Genomic DNA, 19,101 nt, shown 5'->3' on the forward strand with positions numbered 1-19,101 from the left:
TTGAGTCCTTCATAGACTCTCCGTGGGGAGCCTGCTTCTCCCTCTCGAATGTCTCTGCCTCTCTCTCTTTGTGTGTCTCATTACTAAATAAAAATCTTAAACAAAACAAAAACCTCCGAGGATCTATTTTAAAATATTGGATAATGTCTGTACGTTAATTTTGGGGTAGGTTATATTTAACTGTTTTGTGTCATAAGAAAACACTGGACAGGACGCATTTGTGAAACAGAAGATAATCAATAGGACAGCTATCAGACTGAAGGCTATACTGAATTGGAGAAGTGTAAGAATAGGAATTCCTCACCTTCCCCTATTACGTGTACGTTCCAGCTATGTGGCATGAACCCTGGTATTGGACATTTAACAAATTCCCAAGGAGGTAAAATAATCAAGAAACTAGCAAATCTGATCAAAACTGCTCAAAGATTAACAGAATGAAGAGTTAGAAAATTCTGAAAGTTACTACAATCAGAGGGGGAAAAGAATGAAATAGAACATATCGTAACAGAAAATACCTTTCAACTCCTTCATAGTAGAAACCAGTTTAAGAAGATTCTGAATTCAGTAAAACAAAGAAAAGAAACCAATAGAATGGATATAAAGACTGCAGGTAGACCTAAGAAGACACAGTGACCAAGAGAATCAGAAGGCGCAAAGTAGAAGTCCCTTTAAAATATTGCCATAGAAGAAAGGCTTTAGATAATCACAATTTGTAGGTTCAGCTGCAAAAGAAAAAATTGTAGACCGGAAGATTGGACTGATCCATCATGAAGATAATAGATGTCTCTCCAAAGAAAATTCAGGTGTATTTACAAATGTGTACATAGAGATACGTGCAAGAACATTTCCCTGAAATAGAAAAAATAAAATGAACTACAGGTATGAAAAGGTGGCCTAATTTAAGTGTTGAGAATATTACATCCAGTCAGCATATTAATTCAACTATAAAGACAGAGGTCAGGTCAGGTCAAGCGCTTGAAATACTAGACCCATGAACTGATGTTGAAAAACTCACCAACAGTGAAATGCTGCCTATTAAGAGGTAAATCAAAAGAATTTCAGGAATGGAGAGTGCATGCTAAATCTGAGCGAAGTGTGTTAATATTGTTTAAACACAAAATGAATACAAAACAGTATTGGGAATTATAGATCCAGAATAGAATATAAAGATTACCTTGAACAATATAATAAAAAAACGAGGGTGGTCTAGAGAGTCAGTGATAGGAAATTAGTTGGGGAAGCTAAAGTCACACAGTTCATAAAAGGGGCATACACTTAAATAAGACTGACTATGTTTCATCATTTATTAAGTTTACAGGGATCCTTTATTATACTATAATCATGAAAATTTAGGATTCATCAATTTAATTTCTATCCCTATTTAGTTTTCCTTTTTTCCTTTTTTTTTTTTTTTAATTGAACTAAAATTGGGCGCCTGGGTAGCTTAGTTGATTAAGTGTCAGCCTTAGGCTCAAGTTGTGGTCCAGGAGTCTGCTACATTGGGCTCACTGCTCAGCGGGGAGCCTGCTTCTCCCTCTCCTACTCATTTGTGCTCGTGCTCGCACTCTCTTTCTCTCTGACCCAGATAAATGAATAAAATCTTTAAAAAAGATAAAATGAGTATTTTTTAAAATTATGTATTTGAGAGAGAGTGAGAGAGCACACATGCAGGAGGAGCCAGAGGGAGAAGGAGAAGCAGACTCCCCACTGAGCATGGAGCCCAATCCCAGGACCCTGGGATCATGACCTGAGCTGAAGGGAGGTGCTTAACTGACTGAGCCACCAAGGCACCCATAAGAAAAAAAAAACTTTAAATTGAACTAAAATTACCTGGCACCCCCCCCAAATTGAACTAAATTAATTTTCATACTTTTATTAAAACAACTTTTATACTGTTATCACATTGTTACCGTAGCATTTCTGTTCAGTTCTGTCAGTAAATATGTGTAAGTGTCTACAGTATTTCCTTAGTTAATGGTTACTTCTGACAGTACTGAGTTCAGGGAAATTTCATATGTACATTTCTGCATTGCTTATGTGCTTTATGAACAATGCATCATTTGTACTCAAATTATAATTCTCCTTCAAAACAAACAGACCTTAAGCCTTTGTGCCAATGTGAAACAGTAGTTCATTCTCAGCAGTAGAAATACAGATGTTATTTTATTTATGCTTTTCTGTATTTTTTGTTTCAAAATATTGGAGAACAACTTTTAAAATTAGTGACTCTTTTTTGCAAAAATTGGCAAAAATAGTTAAACACCAGTGGTTATTCCCTATAGCAGGTAGATCTTTTCTGAAAGGAAATCAGACAGTAAATATCTTAGGCTTATAGCCCATATAGTCTCTATTACAGCCACTCACTTCTGCCTTTATAGTGTAAAATAAGCATATGTAATAGGTAAATGTGACTTTGTCCAATAATAGTTTATTGACAAAAACAGGTTTTTGCAACCTCTGCTCTAAAAACACCACATTTTTGCAAGTGTTTATAAAGCAAGGAGAACTAGCTATTGATGAGTATATGCCTCTATAAATCTGTGTGAAAGATCTTCTAGTTCCGTTTGTTACCATTGATCTCTAGATGCTGCATAACATGAAAGGACAGTTTGCTGAGCATCTTCTTGGAGCTGGATTTGTAAGCAGTAGAAATCCTAAAGATCCGAAATCTAATATAAATTCAGGTAAAGCAGAAAATTCAGTGTAAAAAGCTTGTTGCCATTTGCCATTGTTGTATCTGTACTTTACTTTTTTTTTTTTTTTAAATCTTCCTACCCCCTAATAGATAATGAGAAGATAATTAAAGCGGTCATCTGTGCTGGTTTATATCCCAAAGTTGCTAAAATCCGACTAAACTTGGGTAAAAAAAGAAAAATGTAAGCATTGAAGATTATTATGAGTTACTTAATGCTCTCCTTAAGCTTTTGAAATACTCTTAATGCAACAGAACTTACGTTGTAAACTTGTTCTTATTTATATTTGGACCCTATTCTTTGTTCTTTACTTTTGATCACTTAAGAGAAGGCCGACTCTTTAATATAGGCATCACTTCCCCTCATAGCACATACCTGGCATCAGCTATTATTCACACAAAATGTTAGTAAAATATAATACTAAGGTAAATATTAGGAAAGTAAGCCAACTACTAAAAAATCAGAGGTGGATGGATATTACCTAGAGAAGATTTTTTTTTTTTTTTTTTTTTTTTTTAGGATTTCTTCTAAGACATAATTTTGTAATTTACCTCTTTGATGAAAATTGTGGTGATTTCACTATTTTGAGAAATAAGCTGTAACTTTTACTGTATATATAGATAATCAGCCTTAGTAGTAATTGGAGAGTGTAAGGCATGTTTTTGCCTAACAAATGAGTTCATTCTGGTGAGGGAACAGAGAAACTAGAAGTCACAAATGACTAGTAGTATGTGAATTGGTACCACCCTTTTAGAGGCACACTAGATAGAATCAGTTGTCAAGTCATTAAAATAGTGGCTCAGTGGAGTCATAAAGTGAGTATGTTAATTTGAGCACTCTGTCCTAAGGAAGTAATTCCAAATGTTTTTTAAAAGCTGTACTAAAAAATAAATAAATAAAAGCTGTACTATAAAGAACATGGATGTCCAGTAGCAGTGGGGAGATTATTTGATAATATCATATGGCATTTAAGCTCATAGGCTTATGAAAGTTACTATATAGTAGTAACAGAATAGTTTTACAAAATAATTTCAAAGTAATTTCAGCAAAATAATTTCATTTTTCATTAAATGAAAAAGTTTGGATACCCTATGATTATAAACATGAAAAAGTACAAGATCTCAGATAAGCTAAGTGCAGACAATGTTTTAGGGCGGTGTTTCTCAACTGGGGTGACTTTACCTGCCAAGGGACATTTTATTTGGCTCTGTCTGGAGATCCTGTGGTGGTTACAGCTGGGGCAGTACTGTTAGTGTCTAGTAGATAAGAGGCCAGAGATGCTATCAAACCTTCAGTAATGAGGACAGCACCCACAACAAAGATTACTCAGTTTAATATGTCAAAAGTGCAGAGGTTGAGAAACCCTGTTAAACATACGAAATTGTGGGTTACCTGAATTTTAATCGTGGTGGCTGGATTATCCTCATTCTAAGTGATCCAGGTACTTCTCTGATACCAGTCCTTGTCACATTTCTTTTTGTGTCTACTCCCTGACTTTACAGGTAGTATAACAGAGAGACTCTGAAATATATATTATATGTCTCTGACTTCCTAGGAAGGATTTATGGGAAAAATGTAGTTTTGTTTGTATTTGGTGCTTTATTTTGGTCTAGACCAGGATTCAGCAAATTTTACTGTGCTTGGCCAAAATATTGTTTGTGTAAATTTTTATTGGAACACAGCCACACCTATTCATTTACATGTCTGTGTGTCCTTTACTGCTACGCCAGCAGAGTTGGGTAGCTGTGACAGATCTCAGGGCCCGCCCACAAAGTATTTTCTCTGTGGTCCGATACGGAAAGTGTTTGCCAAACCCTGCTGCTCTAAGTGATGTAGGATTCTAGGGTGGCATTGGTTAAATAGACTGTGGCGAGGAAAAATAATTTCTGATTTTATTCTGCATAATGACTCGTGACCGTGATTCATTTTGGTTAGTAGCATTTATGAATTCCTAGTACTATGGAAAAGATGCTCTTAGAAATGTAGAAAGGGTTAACAGATTACCAGCCTTTTATGCTGTCACTTAGTACAGGTAATTACCATGGACCATTTAAACAATCAAACATCTCTCTGCTGAATTCTATTAATTAAAGACTCCTACACACTGAAGTAAATTTTTTTTGTTCTCAAATATAGATTTGTACATTTATTTCACAAAAATTAACTGACCTCAACTGGGGAGGTTTTTTTTAGATTCTAGGATTGGTTTGGAATCTCCTGGAATTTTTTTAAAAAACTACATTTTGCCTTTTTTTTAAGGGTCAAGGTTTACACAAAAACTGATGGACTAGTTGCTATTCATCCTAAATCTGTTAATGTGGAGCAAACAGAATTTCACTACAACTGGCTTATCTATCATCTGAAGATGAGAACAAGTAGTGTAAGTGAATATTTTAAGTAATCCGGAATCTAAACATCAGTGTTGATGTATTTTTGCTGTTACATACTTTTCACAATTAAAATTTGTCCTGAAGTATTTTTTTCTGATATGAATTATAACTTCTTGAAGTAAATCTATACTTTTAATGTGCAGCTGGTCCATGATGATGGATCTTTGTATTTTAATTAATTGGGACAGTTATTTGATTTGCCTGGTTTTCCTTCAGAGCCTGCTTTCAAGAAATACTGGCATTTAGGGTATACAGGAGTTTACACCATATGGAGAATTTTATGGATATGTCAATGTACCTTATTAGTACTGGTGAGAACACTAAGATTCTGTTTATGTATAGATAAAAGTAATTGCAGATACATTAGTGTTTTTGCTTTGTCAATCAAAATATTTTGTTTGAAGAACAATGCTGTTTGAAACAAAAATATAAAACTCCTTTGTTCTCTGAATTAATGAATACAGGCTAGTTTAAAATGGTATATTTTTGGAGGCACCTGGGTGACTAAGTCTTGGTTAAGGTCTTCCTTCACTCAGGATCGCGGGGTCCTGGGCTCGAGCCCCGTATCTGGCTCCCTGCTCTGTGGGGAATCTGCTTCTCCCTCTACCCCTTTCCCCTGCTTGTGTGTGTGCGTGCGCGCGCTCTCTCTGTCTCTCTCTCACACATAAATAAAAATCTTAAAAAAACATTAAACGGTCTATCTTTAAAATTAGTCTCCGTAGTTGCAGTAGTAGGAGGATAATACCTAATTTAGAAGGAAAGCACTAATGATAGATGAACACTGGTGCTAGTGAATTAATGTGGCAATAATCCTTTCAGATTTGTGAGTATTAATTTGCTTTAATTCTCATTACAGATATACTTGTATGACTGCACAGAGGTTTCTCCATACTGTCTCTTGTTCTTTGGAGGTGATATTTCCATCCAGAAGGATAACGATCAAGAAACTATTGCTGTAGATGAATGGATTGTCTTTCAGTCTCCAGCAAGAATTGCCCATCTTGTTAAGGTGACTGACTTTACATGATTGTCTTTGAATCTACATGCAAGTTAGCATATAGTCTTGTGGTTTTGTGCCAAGTGTTATGTATGTTATATGGAACATTTCTTGCTCTATTTCAGCGGAGCAAAAAGTATTGAGAAATTTATGTGTAGTTTTTTCAATTTTTTTTTTGAGGGATTTATAGACTACCCATTCTAAATGGCTCAATGTGATTAAAGTTCGAATTTTTTAACTTTACTACCCTTGAGTTGGCTACTCTCATAACCACACTTTAGTTAGTTGCTCACTAGATATTTCAGTGTATAATAGCTTATGAAATTTCTTTCTAACAGTTAAAGTCACTTTTATTTATTATGATGCTTAATAGTGTATCTACCTTTGTTGAACATGTGGTTTTTCCCAACCTTAGGAATTAAGAAAGGAGCTAGATACCCTTCTGCAAGAGAAGATCGAAAGTCCGCATCCTGTAGATTGGAAGGACACTAAATCCAGAGACTGTGCAGTACTGTCAGCTATTATAGACTTGATCAAAACACAGGAAAAAGCAAGTCCCAGGAACTTACCACCACGAATCCAGGATGGATATTACAGCTGACGACTTTTCTGTGGTGGTCTGACAATTTGACAGCCATTTTCTATCATAGTTTAATTTGGGGCTAGATGCCAAACCATGGGACATGAATAATTTCCATATGTAAGGTAGAAACCTTCAGTAAGTAGTAAAGACGTAATGTGCATGATTTAACAATGTTATCTGTAGCTATCATAAATATACCATAAAAAGCAATATGTTCTCTGATCATATATTCTGTTGTGGCCATGTCCACAGTTTGGGAGGACTGCTCTTACATCTATTGAATGTTGTACCACTGGAGAAATTCCTTTGTTCTGAGAAGTTAATCTTTCTGCCCACAGTGACTGAGTATAGAAACCAGTAAAAAGAGAATGGTTAGGCGCAAAAGGCAGTGTCAAGTTAAAAATTTGAACACAGCCACATTTTTAAATGAAACTTCTATCAGAAGTAAATTAATTTGTTGTAATAAAGCCCAGTATTTAATAAAATGTACAGTGTATAAATGTCAGCTAACTTTTTGGCTTGGTTTCTACATCACTATCCTTTGGCTTATTTGATTTTTTAAAATCTTTTTAGAATATATTTGTACCCCTTTTGCATTTCCCTGTGCAGCATAATGTAGCAGTTGAAAAAAATGAGGCCAGACTTGACCACCTAAGTTCAGATTTCAGCTATGACTTAACAACTCCCATGGGCAAGTTACTCAGCGTCTCTGTTTTCTTTATCTGTAAAATATAGGTAACAATTGTGAGGATTAAATATGTTGATAGATGTAAAATGCGTAGACTAGTGTCTGGCACACAAAGCGTACTCACTAAATCATAGTTTTTATTTGTCGCTGAATTTTTATTTTTTTATAACAATCCATTATATTCATTTCCATGCTCTGTTTTACTCTTCAGACAATGGAAGTTAGTGTGATTTTAGGGCCAGTGAGCAATAGGCTAGTGTTTCAGGCTTATCAGACTGACAAATTGTTGGTTGCTATCCAGTAGCCATTTGTCTCTCCTCATTTGCTTGATTATTCAAGTGTTCCTCCTCTGTGTAGCCTGGTGCCCAGGGATATTGGACTCTACCCCAAGGGTGAATCAGATTGTTCTAAGCCAGTCGTGCATGGGCTTCTCTCCTTACAAGTAACTGTTGAGGCACCAGGATGTGAACCTGTGTTGTCGATTGCAACTGACAAGAGCTCTGCAAGAGGACATCTGAGAAAGATTTTCTTCACTAGTAGATTCAGAGGAGCAAGTTTTTCTCCTTTGGACATTGTCTTCTCTGAGTCTGGCACTGCTGTAGCCACTTTAGGATTACAGAGGATAATGATGTTGGCTCAGTGGAAAGATGTAAATCACCAGGGTCCTTGATAATGCTAGTGAGCTGCTGAATTACGCAGTTCCAAACCTGCTTTGCACATGGACTTGTTTTGATACAATAAACCCTCCTTTATTGAGTTGGCCACTTTTGGGTAGTGTGTTTTGTTTAACTTGGCAGAAAGCTTATTAACTGAACATCAGCTCCATCATTGAGTGTTTGCTGAGACCTGTTTCTACCATTTCTTTTGTGATCTAACGTTTTGACTCACATGTCTGACAAAAGGTGTAAAAGTAGTCCTGAACGTACTGCAAAAAGAAATGTAGGAAGAGAACATCCTGCTGCATCCTTAAAAATACAGATTTTCTTGTGCCTTCCAACAATGCAAAGAAACCAAAGGAAGAGTGTCAAACTGACTGGGATTTATTGATGATGCTATGATGATCTTATGTAACAGCACTGGTTCAGGTACTGCTCCCACTTCTGGGAATGTATGTCAACCTATCCTTGCCTTCTAAAGGTTTTGAATGTACTGTGTGTCCTAAGTCCATTCTCTTAGCTAGTCTCCCAAAAGTGATCTCTTACTGAATTCTTGAATCAAGTCATATCACGATATTGTGGTTTTGTCCCTAAACTCAAGGTGATCATTAGGTCCTGCTTGCTCTGTAAGTATGTGTCTGTTTGTGTGTTTTCTTCCCTTTACTCTCCAGTTTAAATTCACAGTGGGCCAGACTGTTCTTAGAAGATAGCCTTTAAGGAAACTTAAAAAAAAAAAAAAAAAAAAAATGGGGGGGGGGATTATTAGTTAATTGGTTCTATGTTCCCAAACCAGTATTTAACCTCCAGAAGAATGAGGAAAATGTTCCTGAAGAATTGTTTAAAGGAACTCCTGAGAGCGATTAAAGCAGTCCCTGTCACCCCCAGTTTCTGTCTTCTGTATAGCCGATCCGGATGGAAATCTTGATTCAAGGTGCTATTTGTGTTGTTTCTTTTGTTTACAAAATAGTGTATTACTGAGTGGAGAATTTATTCCTAGTCTAAGAACTATTTGTTATTTAGTAGTAGTTATTTAAGACGTTAAAAAGAAAAATATATTTGCCTCATTTTCTTTGTGATACCTAGAACAATTCTTAAACCCTGAAGTAGAAACTTAGAGGGGGGAAGAGCAAAGAAACGACCAAGTAGTCTTTCAAAAATGTCTTTGCAAAGTGAGTACATATAATGCCTCCTAATTCATTAACTTGGGCAAAGCTCCCGATACATTTATACCTATTACAACAAGTAATTTTCTGTTCTGACTGCAGTTTTAAAACAGAGTCTATCCTAAAAGGTAGAAAGTATTGAGAAGCTTTAGAGGGAATTTATTTTACCCCCTCACCAAAGTAAATCGTACATTTCCTTTCCACTCTTCTAGCTGAGTTTGTGTATATTTATTTTTAAGTAATTAATGATCATGTGGTATAATTATATAATATACTAATTGTTTTTAAATGACATTTTTATTCTGATTTTAAAATAACCCCCTTATTGTAGAATACTTGGGAATTGAACAAAGCATGTTGCCACTGTTACATTTTGATGTATTTCCATGTTTTTTTAAGCTTTAAGATATTATTTGATATATAATAAAATTTGCCAATTTAAGTGTTTAATTCAGTGAATTTTTTCAATTGTATAAAGTCATGTAATTGCTACCATCACAGTCTTGATCTAGAACATTCCTATCACCTATGTTTCCCTTGTTCCCTTTTGCAGCCAATCCCTTGCTTCTACATCTACCTATTGGCAGCCATCGATCTGCTTCTGTCACTGCTTTTGCCTTTTCTAGGATTTCCAATAAATGGAAAATCATATTTAGTCTCTGGTCTCCATTTCTTCTGGTTAACATGCTTCTGAGGTACTCACGTTGTTGCATGTATTGGTAGTTCCGCTTTTATCATTTAGTTGTGTTTATTCATTGAGTAACTGAGTAACTGATGGACCTTTGAGTTATTTTCAGGTTTTTGTTGTTTCAAATAAAGCTGCTATGAACATGTATGTGTACGTGAGGCTTCATACAGATACGTATGATTAAGACCATTGTAGCTTATGGTAAGTGTGTTTAACTTCATAAGAAGCTGCCAAACTGATTTCCAGAGTGGATTTTCTATTTTTACATTCCTACCGGCAATATAGGAGGGGTCCCGAGTGTTTCAAATCCTCAGCAGTTTCTTGGTATTTTTAGTTGTTACTTAGTGGTGGTTAATGTTAGCCTTCAGTGGATGTGGGGTCATGGATCATTGTGGTCTTAATTTGTATTTATTCGTATAATGAATAGTCTGGGATACTGATCTGTAGTTTCCTTTTTGTGGGGTAACGCTCCCCTCCTAAAATGAGTTGGGCCGTATTCCTCTTCTAGTTTCTGAAGGAGGTTATACAGAATTGGTGTTAATTCCTTAAATGTTTGGAAGAATTCTCCTGTGAAACCATTTGCACCTGGATGTTTCTTTTTCAGAAGTCTTTAGACAAATGCAATTTAGTAGTTATGGGACTGTTTAGAGCTTTGATAGTTTGTGGTTTTCCGTGAATTTGCCCATTTTATCCAAGTTGAATTTAGGAGTCTCTAGGAGTGTAAATATCCCTTTATCCTTTTAATGTCTAAGGAATCTGTAATGATAATCGCCTCTTTCATTCTTGACACTCCTGGTTTTCTTTTTATTTTGCTGAAAGGTGTGACAGTTGTATTCATCTTTTCAAAGAACCCGTTTTTTAATTGATTTGTTTTTTAAAGATCTTATTTTTTAAGTAATCTCCACACCCAACATGGGCCTGGAACCCACAATGCCCACCGACTGAGCCAGCCAGGAGCCCTAATTGAGTTTTCTAATTGTTGAGAATTAAGAGTTCTTTGTGTATTTTGGATGCCAACCCTTCATCAGATACTTGTTTTGCGAGATTGCCTCCTGCTCTGTGGATTATCTTTCATTCTTCTTTCACAGAGCAGATATTTTTTAGTTTAATAAAAGTTCAATTTTTTTTTTCTTCCATGTATCATGTTTTTGATGTCAAGAAAAGTCCTTGCCAAGCGTAAGTTCACCTAGATTTTCTGTGTTACCTTCTAATAGTTTTATAGTTTTGTATTTTACATTTAGGTCTACGTTTCCAAGTAAGTGGTTATTTATTTTTGTTTATTAACTTCTAACCTAAACGTAGCCCCTAGAGCTCTGTAACTTCAGGCCTTTAAAATTTGTTCAAACTTTATGACCCAAGAAATGGTCAAATGTTTTAATATGCTGTGTGTTCTTGAAAAGAATGTAAATGCTTAAAGTTGTTGCAGTGCCCTATATCTATCTGCCTATTATTGTTCAGGTCTTGCCTACTGTTACTGATTTTTTTTATCTACTTCTACGCTTTTATGTAGCAAACGAGTGTTAAAGTGTCCTATGGTTTGGGATTTACTTCCTGTATTTCTCCCAAATTTTGTTTTATGTATATTGAGACCATATTATTGGGAGGAAATACATATATGGGATTGTTATCTCTTCCTGGTTAAATAAACCTTGCAGCATTATCTAGGCTCTCTCTAGCTCCACGTAGTGAATATTGTGATGTTCCGCCCAGATTCTCCCTCACTGACTACAAGTGCAGTCACAGGACAGCCTTCACCGGTCAGCCCTCTGCCGGGCTTGTCCTCCGCTGGGGAGAGCCACTTTCCTCAAGGCCACTTTCCCTCCCTGGGGACAGCCTGCTTCCTGTGACCGGTCAGAACAGGTTACAAAGGTCCCCTTGCCAATGCTCCCTCCCTCTGCTCTCTGCGGACTCCACCTGCATCTTTGCGTGCTCTGTATCTCTGCTCTCCACGCTTCCTTGTGGGCTTTCCTCTGGCCTCTCCCCCACTTCAGCAGCGTCCTGTAACCTCCACCGTCAGGGAGTTTTATCTGTTGCTTCTTACAGTTGTTAGCACTGTATTGCCTTATAAAGTTTGGCTTTAGCTCTATAAAAAATGGCCATTATAATGGTTCAGTGTATCAAGTGATTTCAATATCTAGAGTCCCTGAAGTGTCCATTTTTTTTCCTCTATCACTGATGCGGGATGTTTGCCAATTTGCTGAACCTTTTGAGAATTTGTTTTTGGAAACAACAGAACTAAGATAATGCCAGTTTCCTCCAGAGTAAGGTTTTTGTCAGGTCCTTGGAGTGTGCTGGAAGCCCAAAGGGAAAAGCTGGAGGTCCCCCCCCAAGGTCATGTCCTCCAAAAGAAGCCCTTTGAGGGGGATTCAGTCCACAAGGGTGGTTACCGCAGCACTAATAAACGCTGCCCTGCGTTATGTAGCACTCCAGGCCCCAAGTAGCTCTGCCGCTGCTGCTTTCTAAAGGCCCAGGAAAACGTGGCCGCCAAGAGGGGAATATATCTTGCTAGTTCTAGAGAAGGTGCACCCATATTTTTCCCTCTTCCATCACTAACTTGAGTAGAAATCCAACAGGGCTTTGATTGGCGTTTCCTACCACATGCCGTATGTTAGTAAATAGGAGATACAGGGAAACTGAGTATCCAGCATTTAAAGTTTACAGCAGTTTTGAGGGCAGAATTAATTATAAGATGATCCCCAATGTCACACTCCCCGCCCCCCATGTTAAACCTGTGATCCTGTCCTGCTGCATGGTCAAGGAATCTCACGATCTAATTAAGGTCACACATCAGTTGGTTTTGAGCTAATCCTAAGGGTGACCATCCTAGAGGCCCAATATAATTCTACGATTTCTTTAAAAGCAGTTTTCTCCAGCTGGTAGCAGAAGATGGAGTCAGATTCCAAGTGTGAGAGAGACTCAACATGCCACCGGTGCCTGGAAGATGAAGGACCCCGTGGCAAGGAGTAAGCACAGGTTCAAACCGGCATGAGCAGGAAAGACCAGCGCTGGCTGAGCAAGCAGCCGACGGACGCTCTAAGGCGAGAAGCTGCAAGCCGTGCCGGCCTTCCCACTGCGGGTGGAACTGAGGGACCGGAAGTGGGTGTTGGTCTGGAAGCCTTTACGTTTGGGGTGATCTGTTGTGCGCAGAAAACCCAACCCCTTCCACCAAGACTCACAAGGTGATGAAAACTTCACAAAGGTTCGGACAGTGGGTAGCCAAAGTCAGTCCGATCTGGCAGCTCGGGAACCACGAACTATTAAGGTAACTCGCTCCGTCTGCGCAGTTTGGTGGAAACTGGAAGAAACACCGGGGCTCAGCTCTTAAAAATGTTGCAGCCTTCAGGGCAGCTGATGCCAACAGGGACGCCACAAGGAAAGGTCGGTGCCCTTTAACGCTAGCTGTAGGTCCCTCCTGAGTGGATCTCCAGCAAATTACATATTTAAATGAACATATGCTTGAGTGAATTAAATCACACAGATACACAAGAACAGTTATATACAAAATCTTTATAAATTCACTTATTTCACCAAAAGTATACAAGCAGTATCAATTCGTTGGGACAAAAAGGAGTACTTTCATTCTCCGCAGGCCACGGAATGAAGTCCTTGGACAGCTCCAAGCAGCTCTCCGTCCGTAGGAACTGAACTAGGTTTGAAAACAGCGCTGTCCGAGAAAGAGGACAACTGAGGGTGGGAAGGAGACCCTGAATGTGTTAAACCCCCGCCGTGTGACCCCACTCTACCCGAGAACCGTACCGGCCTGCTTTCTCCATAAGGCTGTGATTTGTAAAATGCACACGTTTCCAAGACTGTTTAACATCTCTACTTATAAATTAATTCACAGGATTCATATCATTGCTTTTTAGCTTCAAATGGATATTAGCCAGAAATTACACAAAACGATCCCTCTGCAAGCAACACCTTTACTCCTCCTTCCTAAATGCAAACGTCACGAGATCAGATTACAACGTCCTAACCTCTAAGAGGCCTGTGACCTGAGACAGGAGACCCACACCTCGTTCTACCAACCTGCAGACCTCTCCTACCGCGTCCACCGCTATCACTTCGCTGCCGGGCCCGGATCTCAAGGAACTCGGGGCCTAGCTTGTCTTTTACACCCGGAAATGTGTACGTAAGTAAAGGAGAGTGATCCGGGGACGAGAGGCCCCGGGTGCGCCACACGGCTCACTGCTGAGAGGGCAGGTCACGGGGTGTGAGCCAAGCACACTTCCTAGCAGCCACGCGCGCGGGGCTTTACTTCGCTCGCCTCATCCACGATCTGGGTACCTGGCTGGCAGGCGGCAGGCAGGTGGGACGAGCCACACGCAGATCTGAGTCCTTGAATAACGTGCCCTTTGCCAGGTTTTCTCCCTTTGTAGAAGAACACGGAGAATCGTCTCTCCTTGCCCCAGTGGAGCAGATGAAGTTCTGTGGACATCCACAGCTAAGGTCTCCAAATCCTGCCAGCAAGACCTTTAGTGCACATCAAGTGGGTTCCCCTAAAGACCAAATGGTACGTTTCAGTTAGGTACCATGCTGGCATCTGGAGACCTTGGGGAGCCCTACTTTGACCTTGAGATTGGGTTTTAGCCAACTTCCTGTTGAGGAACAGGAGTAGGAACAGCCAAAAATCTTTAATAAAGAGATGGTGAAAGGCGGAGAAAGCAGCCTCGTGTCAGTTTATCAGCTCATTCGGGACGATCTAAAAAAAGTAGGACCCTCTCCTGTAGGCAGGATTTTTTTCACTTCTGTGAACCATTGAAATTCTATCTTATTTGAGTAGCTTGGGTTTTATTAGAGACCAATATCGGGTGAGATGGATTTAAAACGAAAATCTCTACGGCAAGCATCTCGCCTACGAAGGAGGGAAGAGGCGGCAAAAATTCAAGTGTCCATTTCCCTGCCCTGGGAAGGGTCTAGAACAACGCAGCAGCTCCCCTTGGAGCCCTGCCTTGCGAGATCCTCCGCATCGGAATCCGAACCAAGAAGAGGCGACACAGGTATTTACAAAACCGGGCGTTTCTCCCAAACCGAACCTCCTGCTCATCCTGGGAGAACCCTACGAAGGAGCCCTTAAAGGGGGGCAGTGGCGTTCTTGGCCACGCGGGGAAGGCGCCAACCAGGGTCCGGCATCTAGCACCCTTGCTGAGTACCCGGCAGCAGCTGAGCCCCCACACCCGGCCCCCATGCAGCCCGCGAGCCCCGTGTGGAAGTGACTGGCCGTGCACACGCTGAGCCACGCGGCCCCGCGTCGGCAGCTGTTCTCACTCGAGCTGCACGCAGGCTGCGGCCGAGGAAGGCGGCGTTGGCCTACACGTTGGTCTCCAGCCCCAGCAGGCGCCCCATCCTCTCCACGTTCTTGTCGATGGTCGCCTGGCAGGTAATCTCCTTGGCGCATTCCATGGGGAACCAGCCCCTCTCCCCGTCCCGCAGCCGTTCGCCTTCGTACCAGCCTGCAGACGAGAGCAGGGGCCTCCTGAGGCAGCCGGGGGACGGCTCTGGGCCCGGGACTGCAGGGCCGCCCCCCACCCGCCCCCAGCTCGTGTGGCCGCCGACGGAGGCGAGGAGAGGGCAACGGGGGAAGGCCTCAAGACAGAATGAGCGACACCCCGAGGTGGGACGCCATCGGGGGCGGCTGGCGAGCCCGTGGTGCAGGGCGGGGAGGGGGGTGCTGGGCACAGGGCCTGCAGGCAAGGGAAGGAGTGAGGAGGGAAGAGCCTCTGGAGAGCAGCACGGAGTCACCGAGGGACGGGGAAGGGGGGACTCTTCCAGTCGCTTTTGACTGTGACTGCTTCACGTTCCAAAACATTACAAGAACATTACAGAACATTACAGGCAGCTGTGCTGCCAAGGGGAAGCCGGCGCCCGGAAGGCAGCCCCGGGGAGGCGGGTGATGCACACCTGTGCCAAGCTGGGCCACTCACCGTCGCCGACCCGCTGGTAGATGAGAACCACGTCGGCCACCTGCAGGGACAGCTCGTCGGGCTGCTTGGCGGTGAACGACCGAACGACTTCCACCTGGGTCAGCGCTGCGACGGGGAAGGCGACAACGCTGAGCGCGGCGGGGACAGCCGTGCACCTCAGGCCCAGGCAGAAACGCTGCCTCAGACGCCCAGGAGCCCCAGGGGCCTTCCACGGTGCCCGAGTCCCCGCAGCCAGCAGCCCGACAAGGAGCCGCGGGCCCGGCCAGAGAGCACACAACAGCCGTTGTGCGTGGGGAAACCGAGGCCAGACACAGGCTGTGGCCCGGCCCGGCTGCAGGACACCTGTCCCCCCGCCGCCCGGACAGGGAGGCACCGCTCTGCAGCTCCCCCAGAATGCTGAATCGGAACCCGGCCAACCCCAGGGACTCCCCCAGAATGCTGAATCGGAACCCGGCCAACCCCAGGGACTCCCCCAGAATGCTGAATTGGAACCCGGCCATCGGAACCCCAGGGACTCCTGGGACGGAGTCACGGACGGCAGCTCTTAGTGTTTTAACAAGAAACCTGCTTTGTGGGCGACGCTCAAACCGACCACGGTAGCTGCTGCTCTAAGCGCGAAGCTGTGACTTTGCGGTGCTCCGGGATGAGCAGCGGCGCTGCCCCTGGTTCTCTCCACCTGACCTCCGGGGAGAAATATCCAGAGGCAGGAATCTCGGGGGGAAGCCGCTCATCCAGGCACGTGACCCCGCCCGACTGCAGCGGTTCCACTCCCCAAGCAGAATGGATCCTCTTGGATATTCTTACTTGATGTAAATAATCCATGTCCTCAGTGCTATCACTTTAATAAATAAGGCCACAAGGGATGGCCAATTTTTTTTAAAAAATACATTTCCGCTTAGATTCAGAGTGTCTGGAGAAGGCTCACACGTGCGGCCCCTGCCCTCTACCGACCGCTGAAAACCTAAGAGCTTCACAGTGCAGGAGGCCTTTCCATACAGGTTAACCTAATCCTGGCAATCACCCCGTACTTTCTATGGTGATGCACCTGCCTTTGGGGGTGACTAAATTGCCACGTTTATACAAGAGAGTGAACCTTGGATTTGGATTCAGATCCCGTGGCTTCCCAAGCAGGGAGCAGGGGTGGTGGCCGGTGACTATCAACCCAGCGGCCCTGGGACGCCTGGTGGCTCAGTGGCTGAGCGTCTGCCTTCGGCCCAGGGCGTGATCCTGGGGTCCCGGGATCAAGTCCCACGTCGGGGTCCCTGCACGGAGCCTGCTGCTCCCTCTGCCTGTGTCTCTGCCTCTCTCTGTGTCTCTCTCATGAATAAATAAATAAAATCTTTAAAACTCATACTAAGCCAGCGGCCAGCAGGGGGCACAGCTGCCCTCCCGGTACTCACAGGTTCGGTCCAGGGGCGGCTTCCCGCTGCTGCGTCCCAGGGCGGTGATCCAGCGGGCCCGCTCGCTCCTAAACAGAGGGGACATCCAGGTTCAGGGCCCTTGAACAAAGAAGGAGGGAACCGAGACAGGGATTCCCGGCGGGTTACGGGGCTGGCCTTCAGGGTCGGGGAGGGCGCTGGGGCCGAGGGGGCGGGTATCTTATTTTAAAAAGATAATCTGGGGATTGTGGGCGGAACACTGGTCATCCTGTTAGAAGATTCTGGATGAAGTTGGCTAATTACTGGTCAACTGGGATCTGTCCTGCGACGGTGCAACGTTTAATAAGGAGCCGATTGCACAACACCTCGTTGCAGGAGATACTCAGTGCACTTGATCCGATTTCACATTTCAAAAGAGTAAATTCCATTTTAAAAAATTCCGAGGCGGTCGGTCTGTCTGCATCCTCCCCGCTGCCCCCCCCCCCCCAGCCACACCGTTTCAGACCCGACGAATCCAGACCTTAAGGTGCTTGAGCTCCCCTTGCAGCTAATACCGTCCAGCCTGAGCCTTCCTGAACTAAGTTCTTTTAACCTTTTTTTGGACCGTGTGCAAGTGCTCCAATGAACAGAGCCAAAAGTTTTTTTTTCAAGGAATAACTGAGACTTTTTAAATAATAAGCTTTGCGATGATACGGAACAAGGTAGTCATTTCACGAGAGGTCAGAAGTCTCGCTTAAGCATCTCTCCAGGATAGAGTCCTCCCCGGTTTTTGATCTGGAAAGTCACGTAGCAGGATCGCGGCTGATACGGTGCTGGCGCTCCCGACGCGCACCTGCCCACGCGCCGCCTCCTCCTCCAGGGGTCCCACTCCTGGGGCAGAGGGACCCCGGACCTCAAGGAGCCCCGCTCGGGGGACCCTGGGCCTCAGGACCTCGAGGAGCCCCGCTCGGGGACCCCAAGACTTCAAGGAGCCCCGCTCGGGGACCCCAGAACCTCAAGGAGCCCTGCTTGGGGACCCCAGGACCTTGGAAGCCTGAAAAACCCTGAAAGTGGGTCAATCCCTGTTTCCTCGATGACCAAAGACCCGCTAGTGTCACCTGCCTGCCTGTCTTTCCGGGGTGGGTGCTGCGGTCCCCGGAGGACCCGAGCTCCCTGACGGGGCTCCTGGAAGCGGATTCTGGATGCCGCGAGGGGCACATGCTGCCACCGGTAAGACCTAGGTTTGCTCCAGGTAAATGAGCATCTCTCCTGGGCTCTTCTGGGCGGACACAGGTCTTGGGAGCGTGTCACACACGAAGACAGCGGACAGTGTCACCCCATCCCACGTACTCCCCGTCGCCAGCGAGATCCCTAAGGGCGGCGCGGCGGCCAGGCCAGGCTCCCCCGACAAGGCCCTTGGTCAGGACGCGGGGGTCGGGCCCACAGCCCTTAGGCCGCTAGGTCCTGCGGAGGGACACGTTCTGAGGAGGGTCCCTGGGGACGGGGTGAGGGGACCCTATGCTGCAGCTGCAATATGAAGGGCAAAGAACCCGGGCGGCCCTCCCGGGGCCCGTCCCCGCGTCTCAGGACCGTGGCCGCTCGGGCCCAAACGCCACGCAGATGCCACCGCAGACCCAGGCGGCCGGGGCGCCACCTGCCGCTGCCCTCGGGGCCTCGTGCCCAGCCCCCAGGTGTCCCAGGAGGGCCCAGGTGGGGAGGGCGGCGGCGCCCTGGACGCACGTCCTGTGACCGGAGGACCGCCACCCAAGCCACCCCAGCCCCGACGCCGACGTGGCCAGGCCGGCGGAACCCAGAGGCAGCTGCGTGTCCGGCAGCGCAGAGGCCACGGCGGGGACACGGGCGGCGGCCAGGCCGGCTTCTGGGCGCGAGTGTGTAAGACTCGCGAGGGGCTCGCCTCCAAACCTACGTCCTGGGAACCTGCTACGCCAGGTGAGGCGGAC

The 19,101-nt window shown here is 44.1% G+C and overlaps 2 protein-coding genes across 5 annotated transcripts in view; one reads left to right on the plus strand and one right to left on the minus strand.

The window, feature by feature from the left end:
• Positions 1-9,821, plus strand: part of DHX36 (DEAH-box helicase 36) — a 64,763-nt gene extending 54,942 nt beyond the window's left edge. For all 4 annotated transcript variants that reach the window (XM_072792211.1, XM_072792210.1, XM_072792209.1 and 1 more), the window contains 5 exons: positions 2,585-2,684; positions 2,786-2,876; positions 4,953-5,073; positions 5,940-6,092; positions 6,496-9,821. In XM_072792211.1, the coding sequence (XP_072648312.1) occupies positions 2,585-2,684; positions 2,786-2,876; positions 4,953-5,073; positions 5,940-6,092; positions 6,496-6,681 (651 nt within the window). In that variant the 3' untranslated portion in view covers positions 6,682-9,821. The remainder of the gene's footprint in view (positions 1-2,584; positions 2,685-2,785; positions 2,877-4,952; positions 5,074-5,939; positions 6,093-6,495) is intronic.
• A 5,212-nt stretch (positions 9,822-15,033) lies between these two features.
• The window catches only part of ARHGEF26 (Rho guanine nucleotide exchange factor 26), a 110,563-nt gene continuing 106,495 nt past the window's right edge, over positions 15,034-19,101 (minus strand). The window contains exons 12-14 of the mRNA XM_072792095.1: positions 17,183-17,250; positions 15,783-15,887; positions 15,034-15,311 (exon numbers count right to left, since the gene is read on the minus strand). Of these exons, the coding sequence (XP_072648196.1) occupies positions 15,169-15,311; positions 15,783-15,887; positions 17,183-17,250 (316 nt within the window). The 3' untranslated portion in view covers positions 15,034-15,168. The remainder of the gene's footprint in view (positions 15,312-15,782; positions 15,888-17,182; positions 17,251-19,101) is intronic.

The sequence above is a fragment of the Canis lupus genome, chromosome 22 (assembly GCF_048164855.1).
Source record: "Canis lupus baileyi chromosome 22, mCanLup2.hap1, whole genome shotgun sequence".
NCBI lineage: Eukaryota > Metazoa > Chordata > Mammalia > Carnivora > Canidae > Canis > Canis lupus.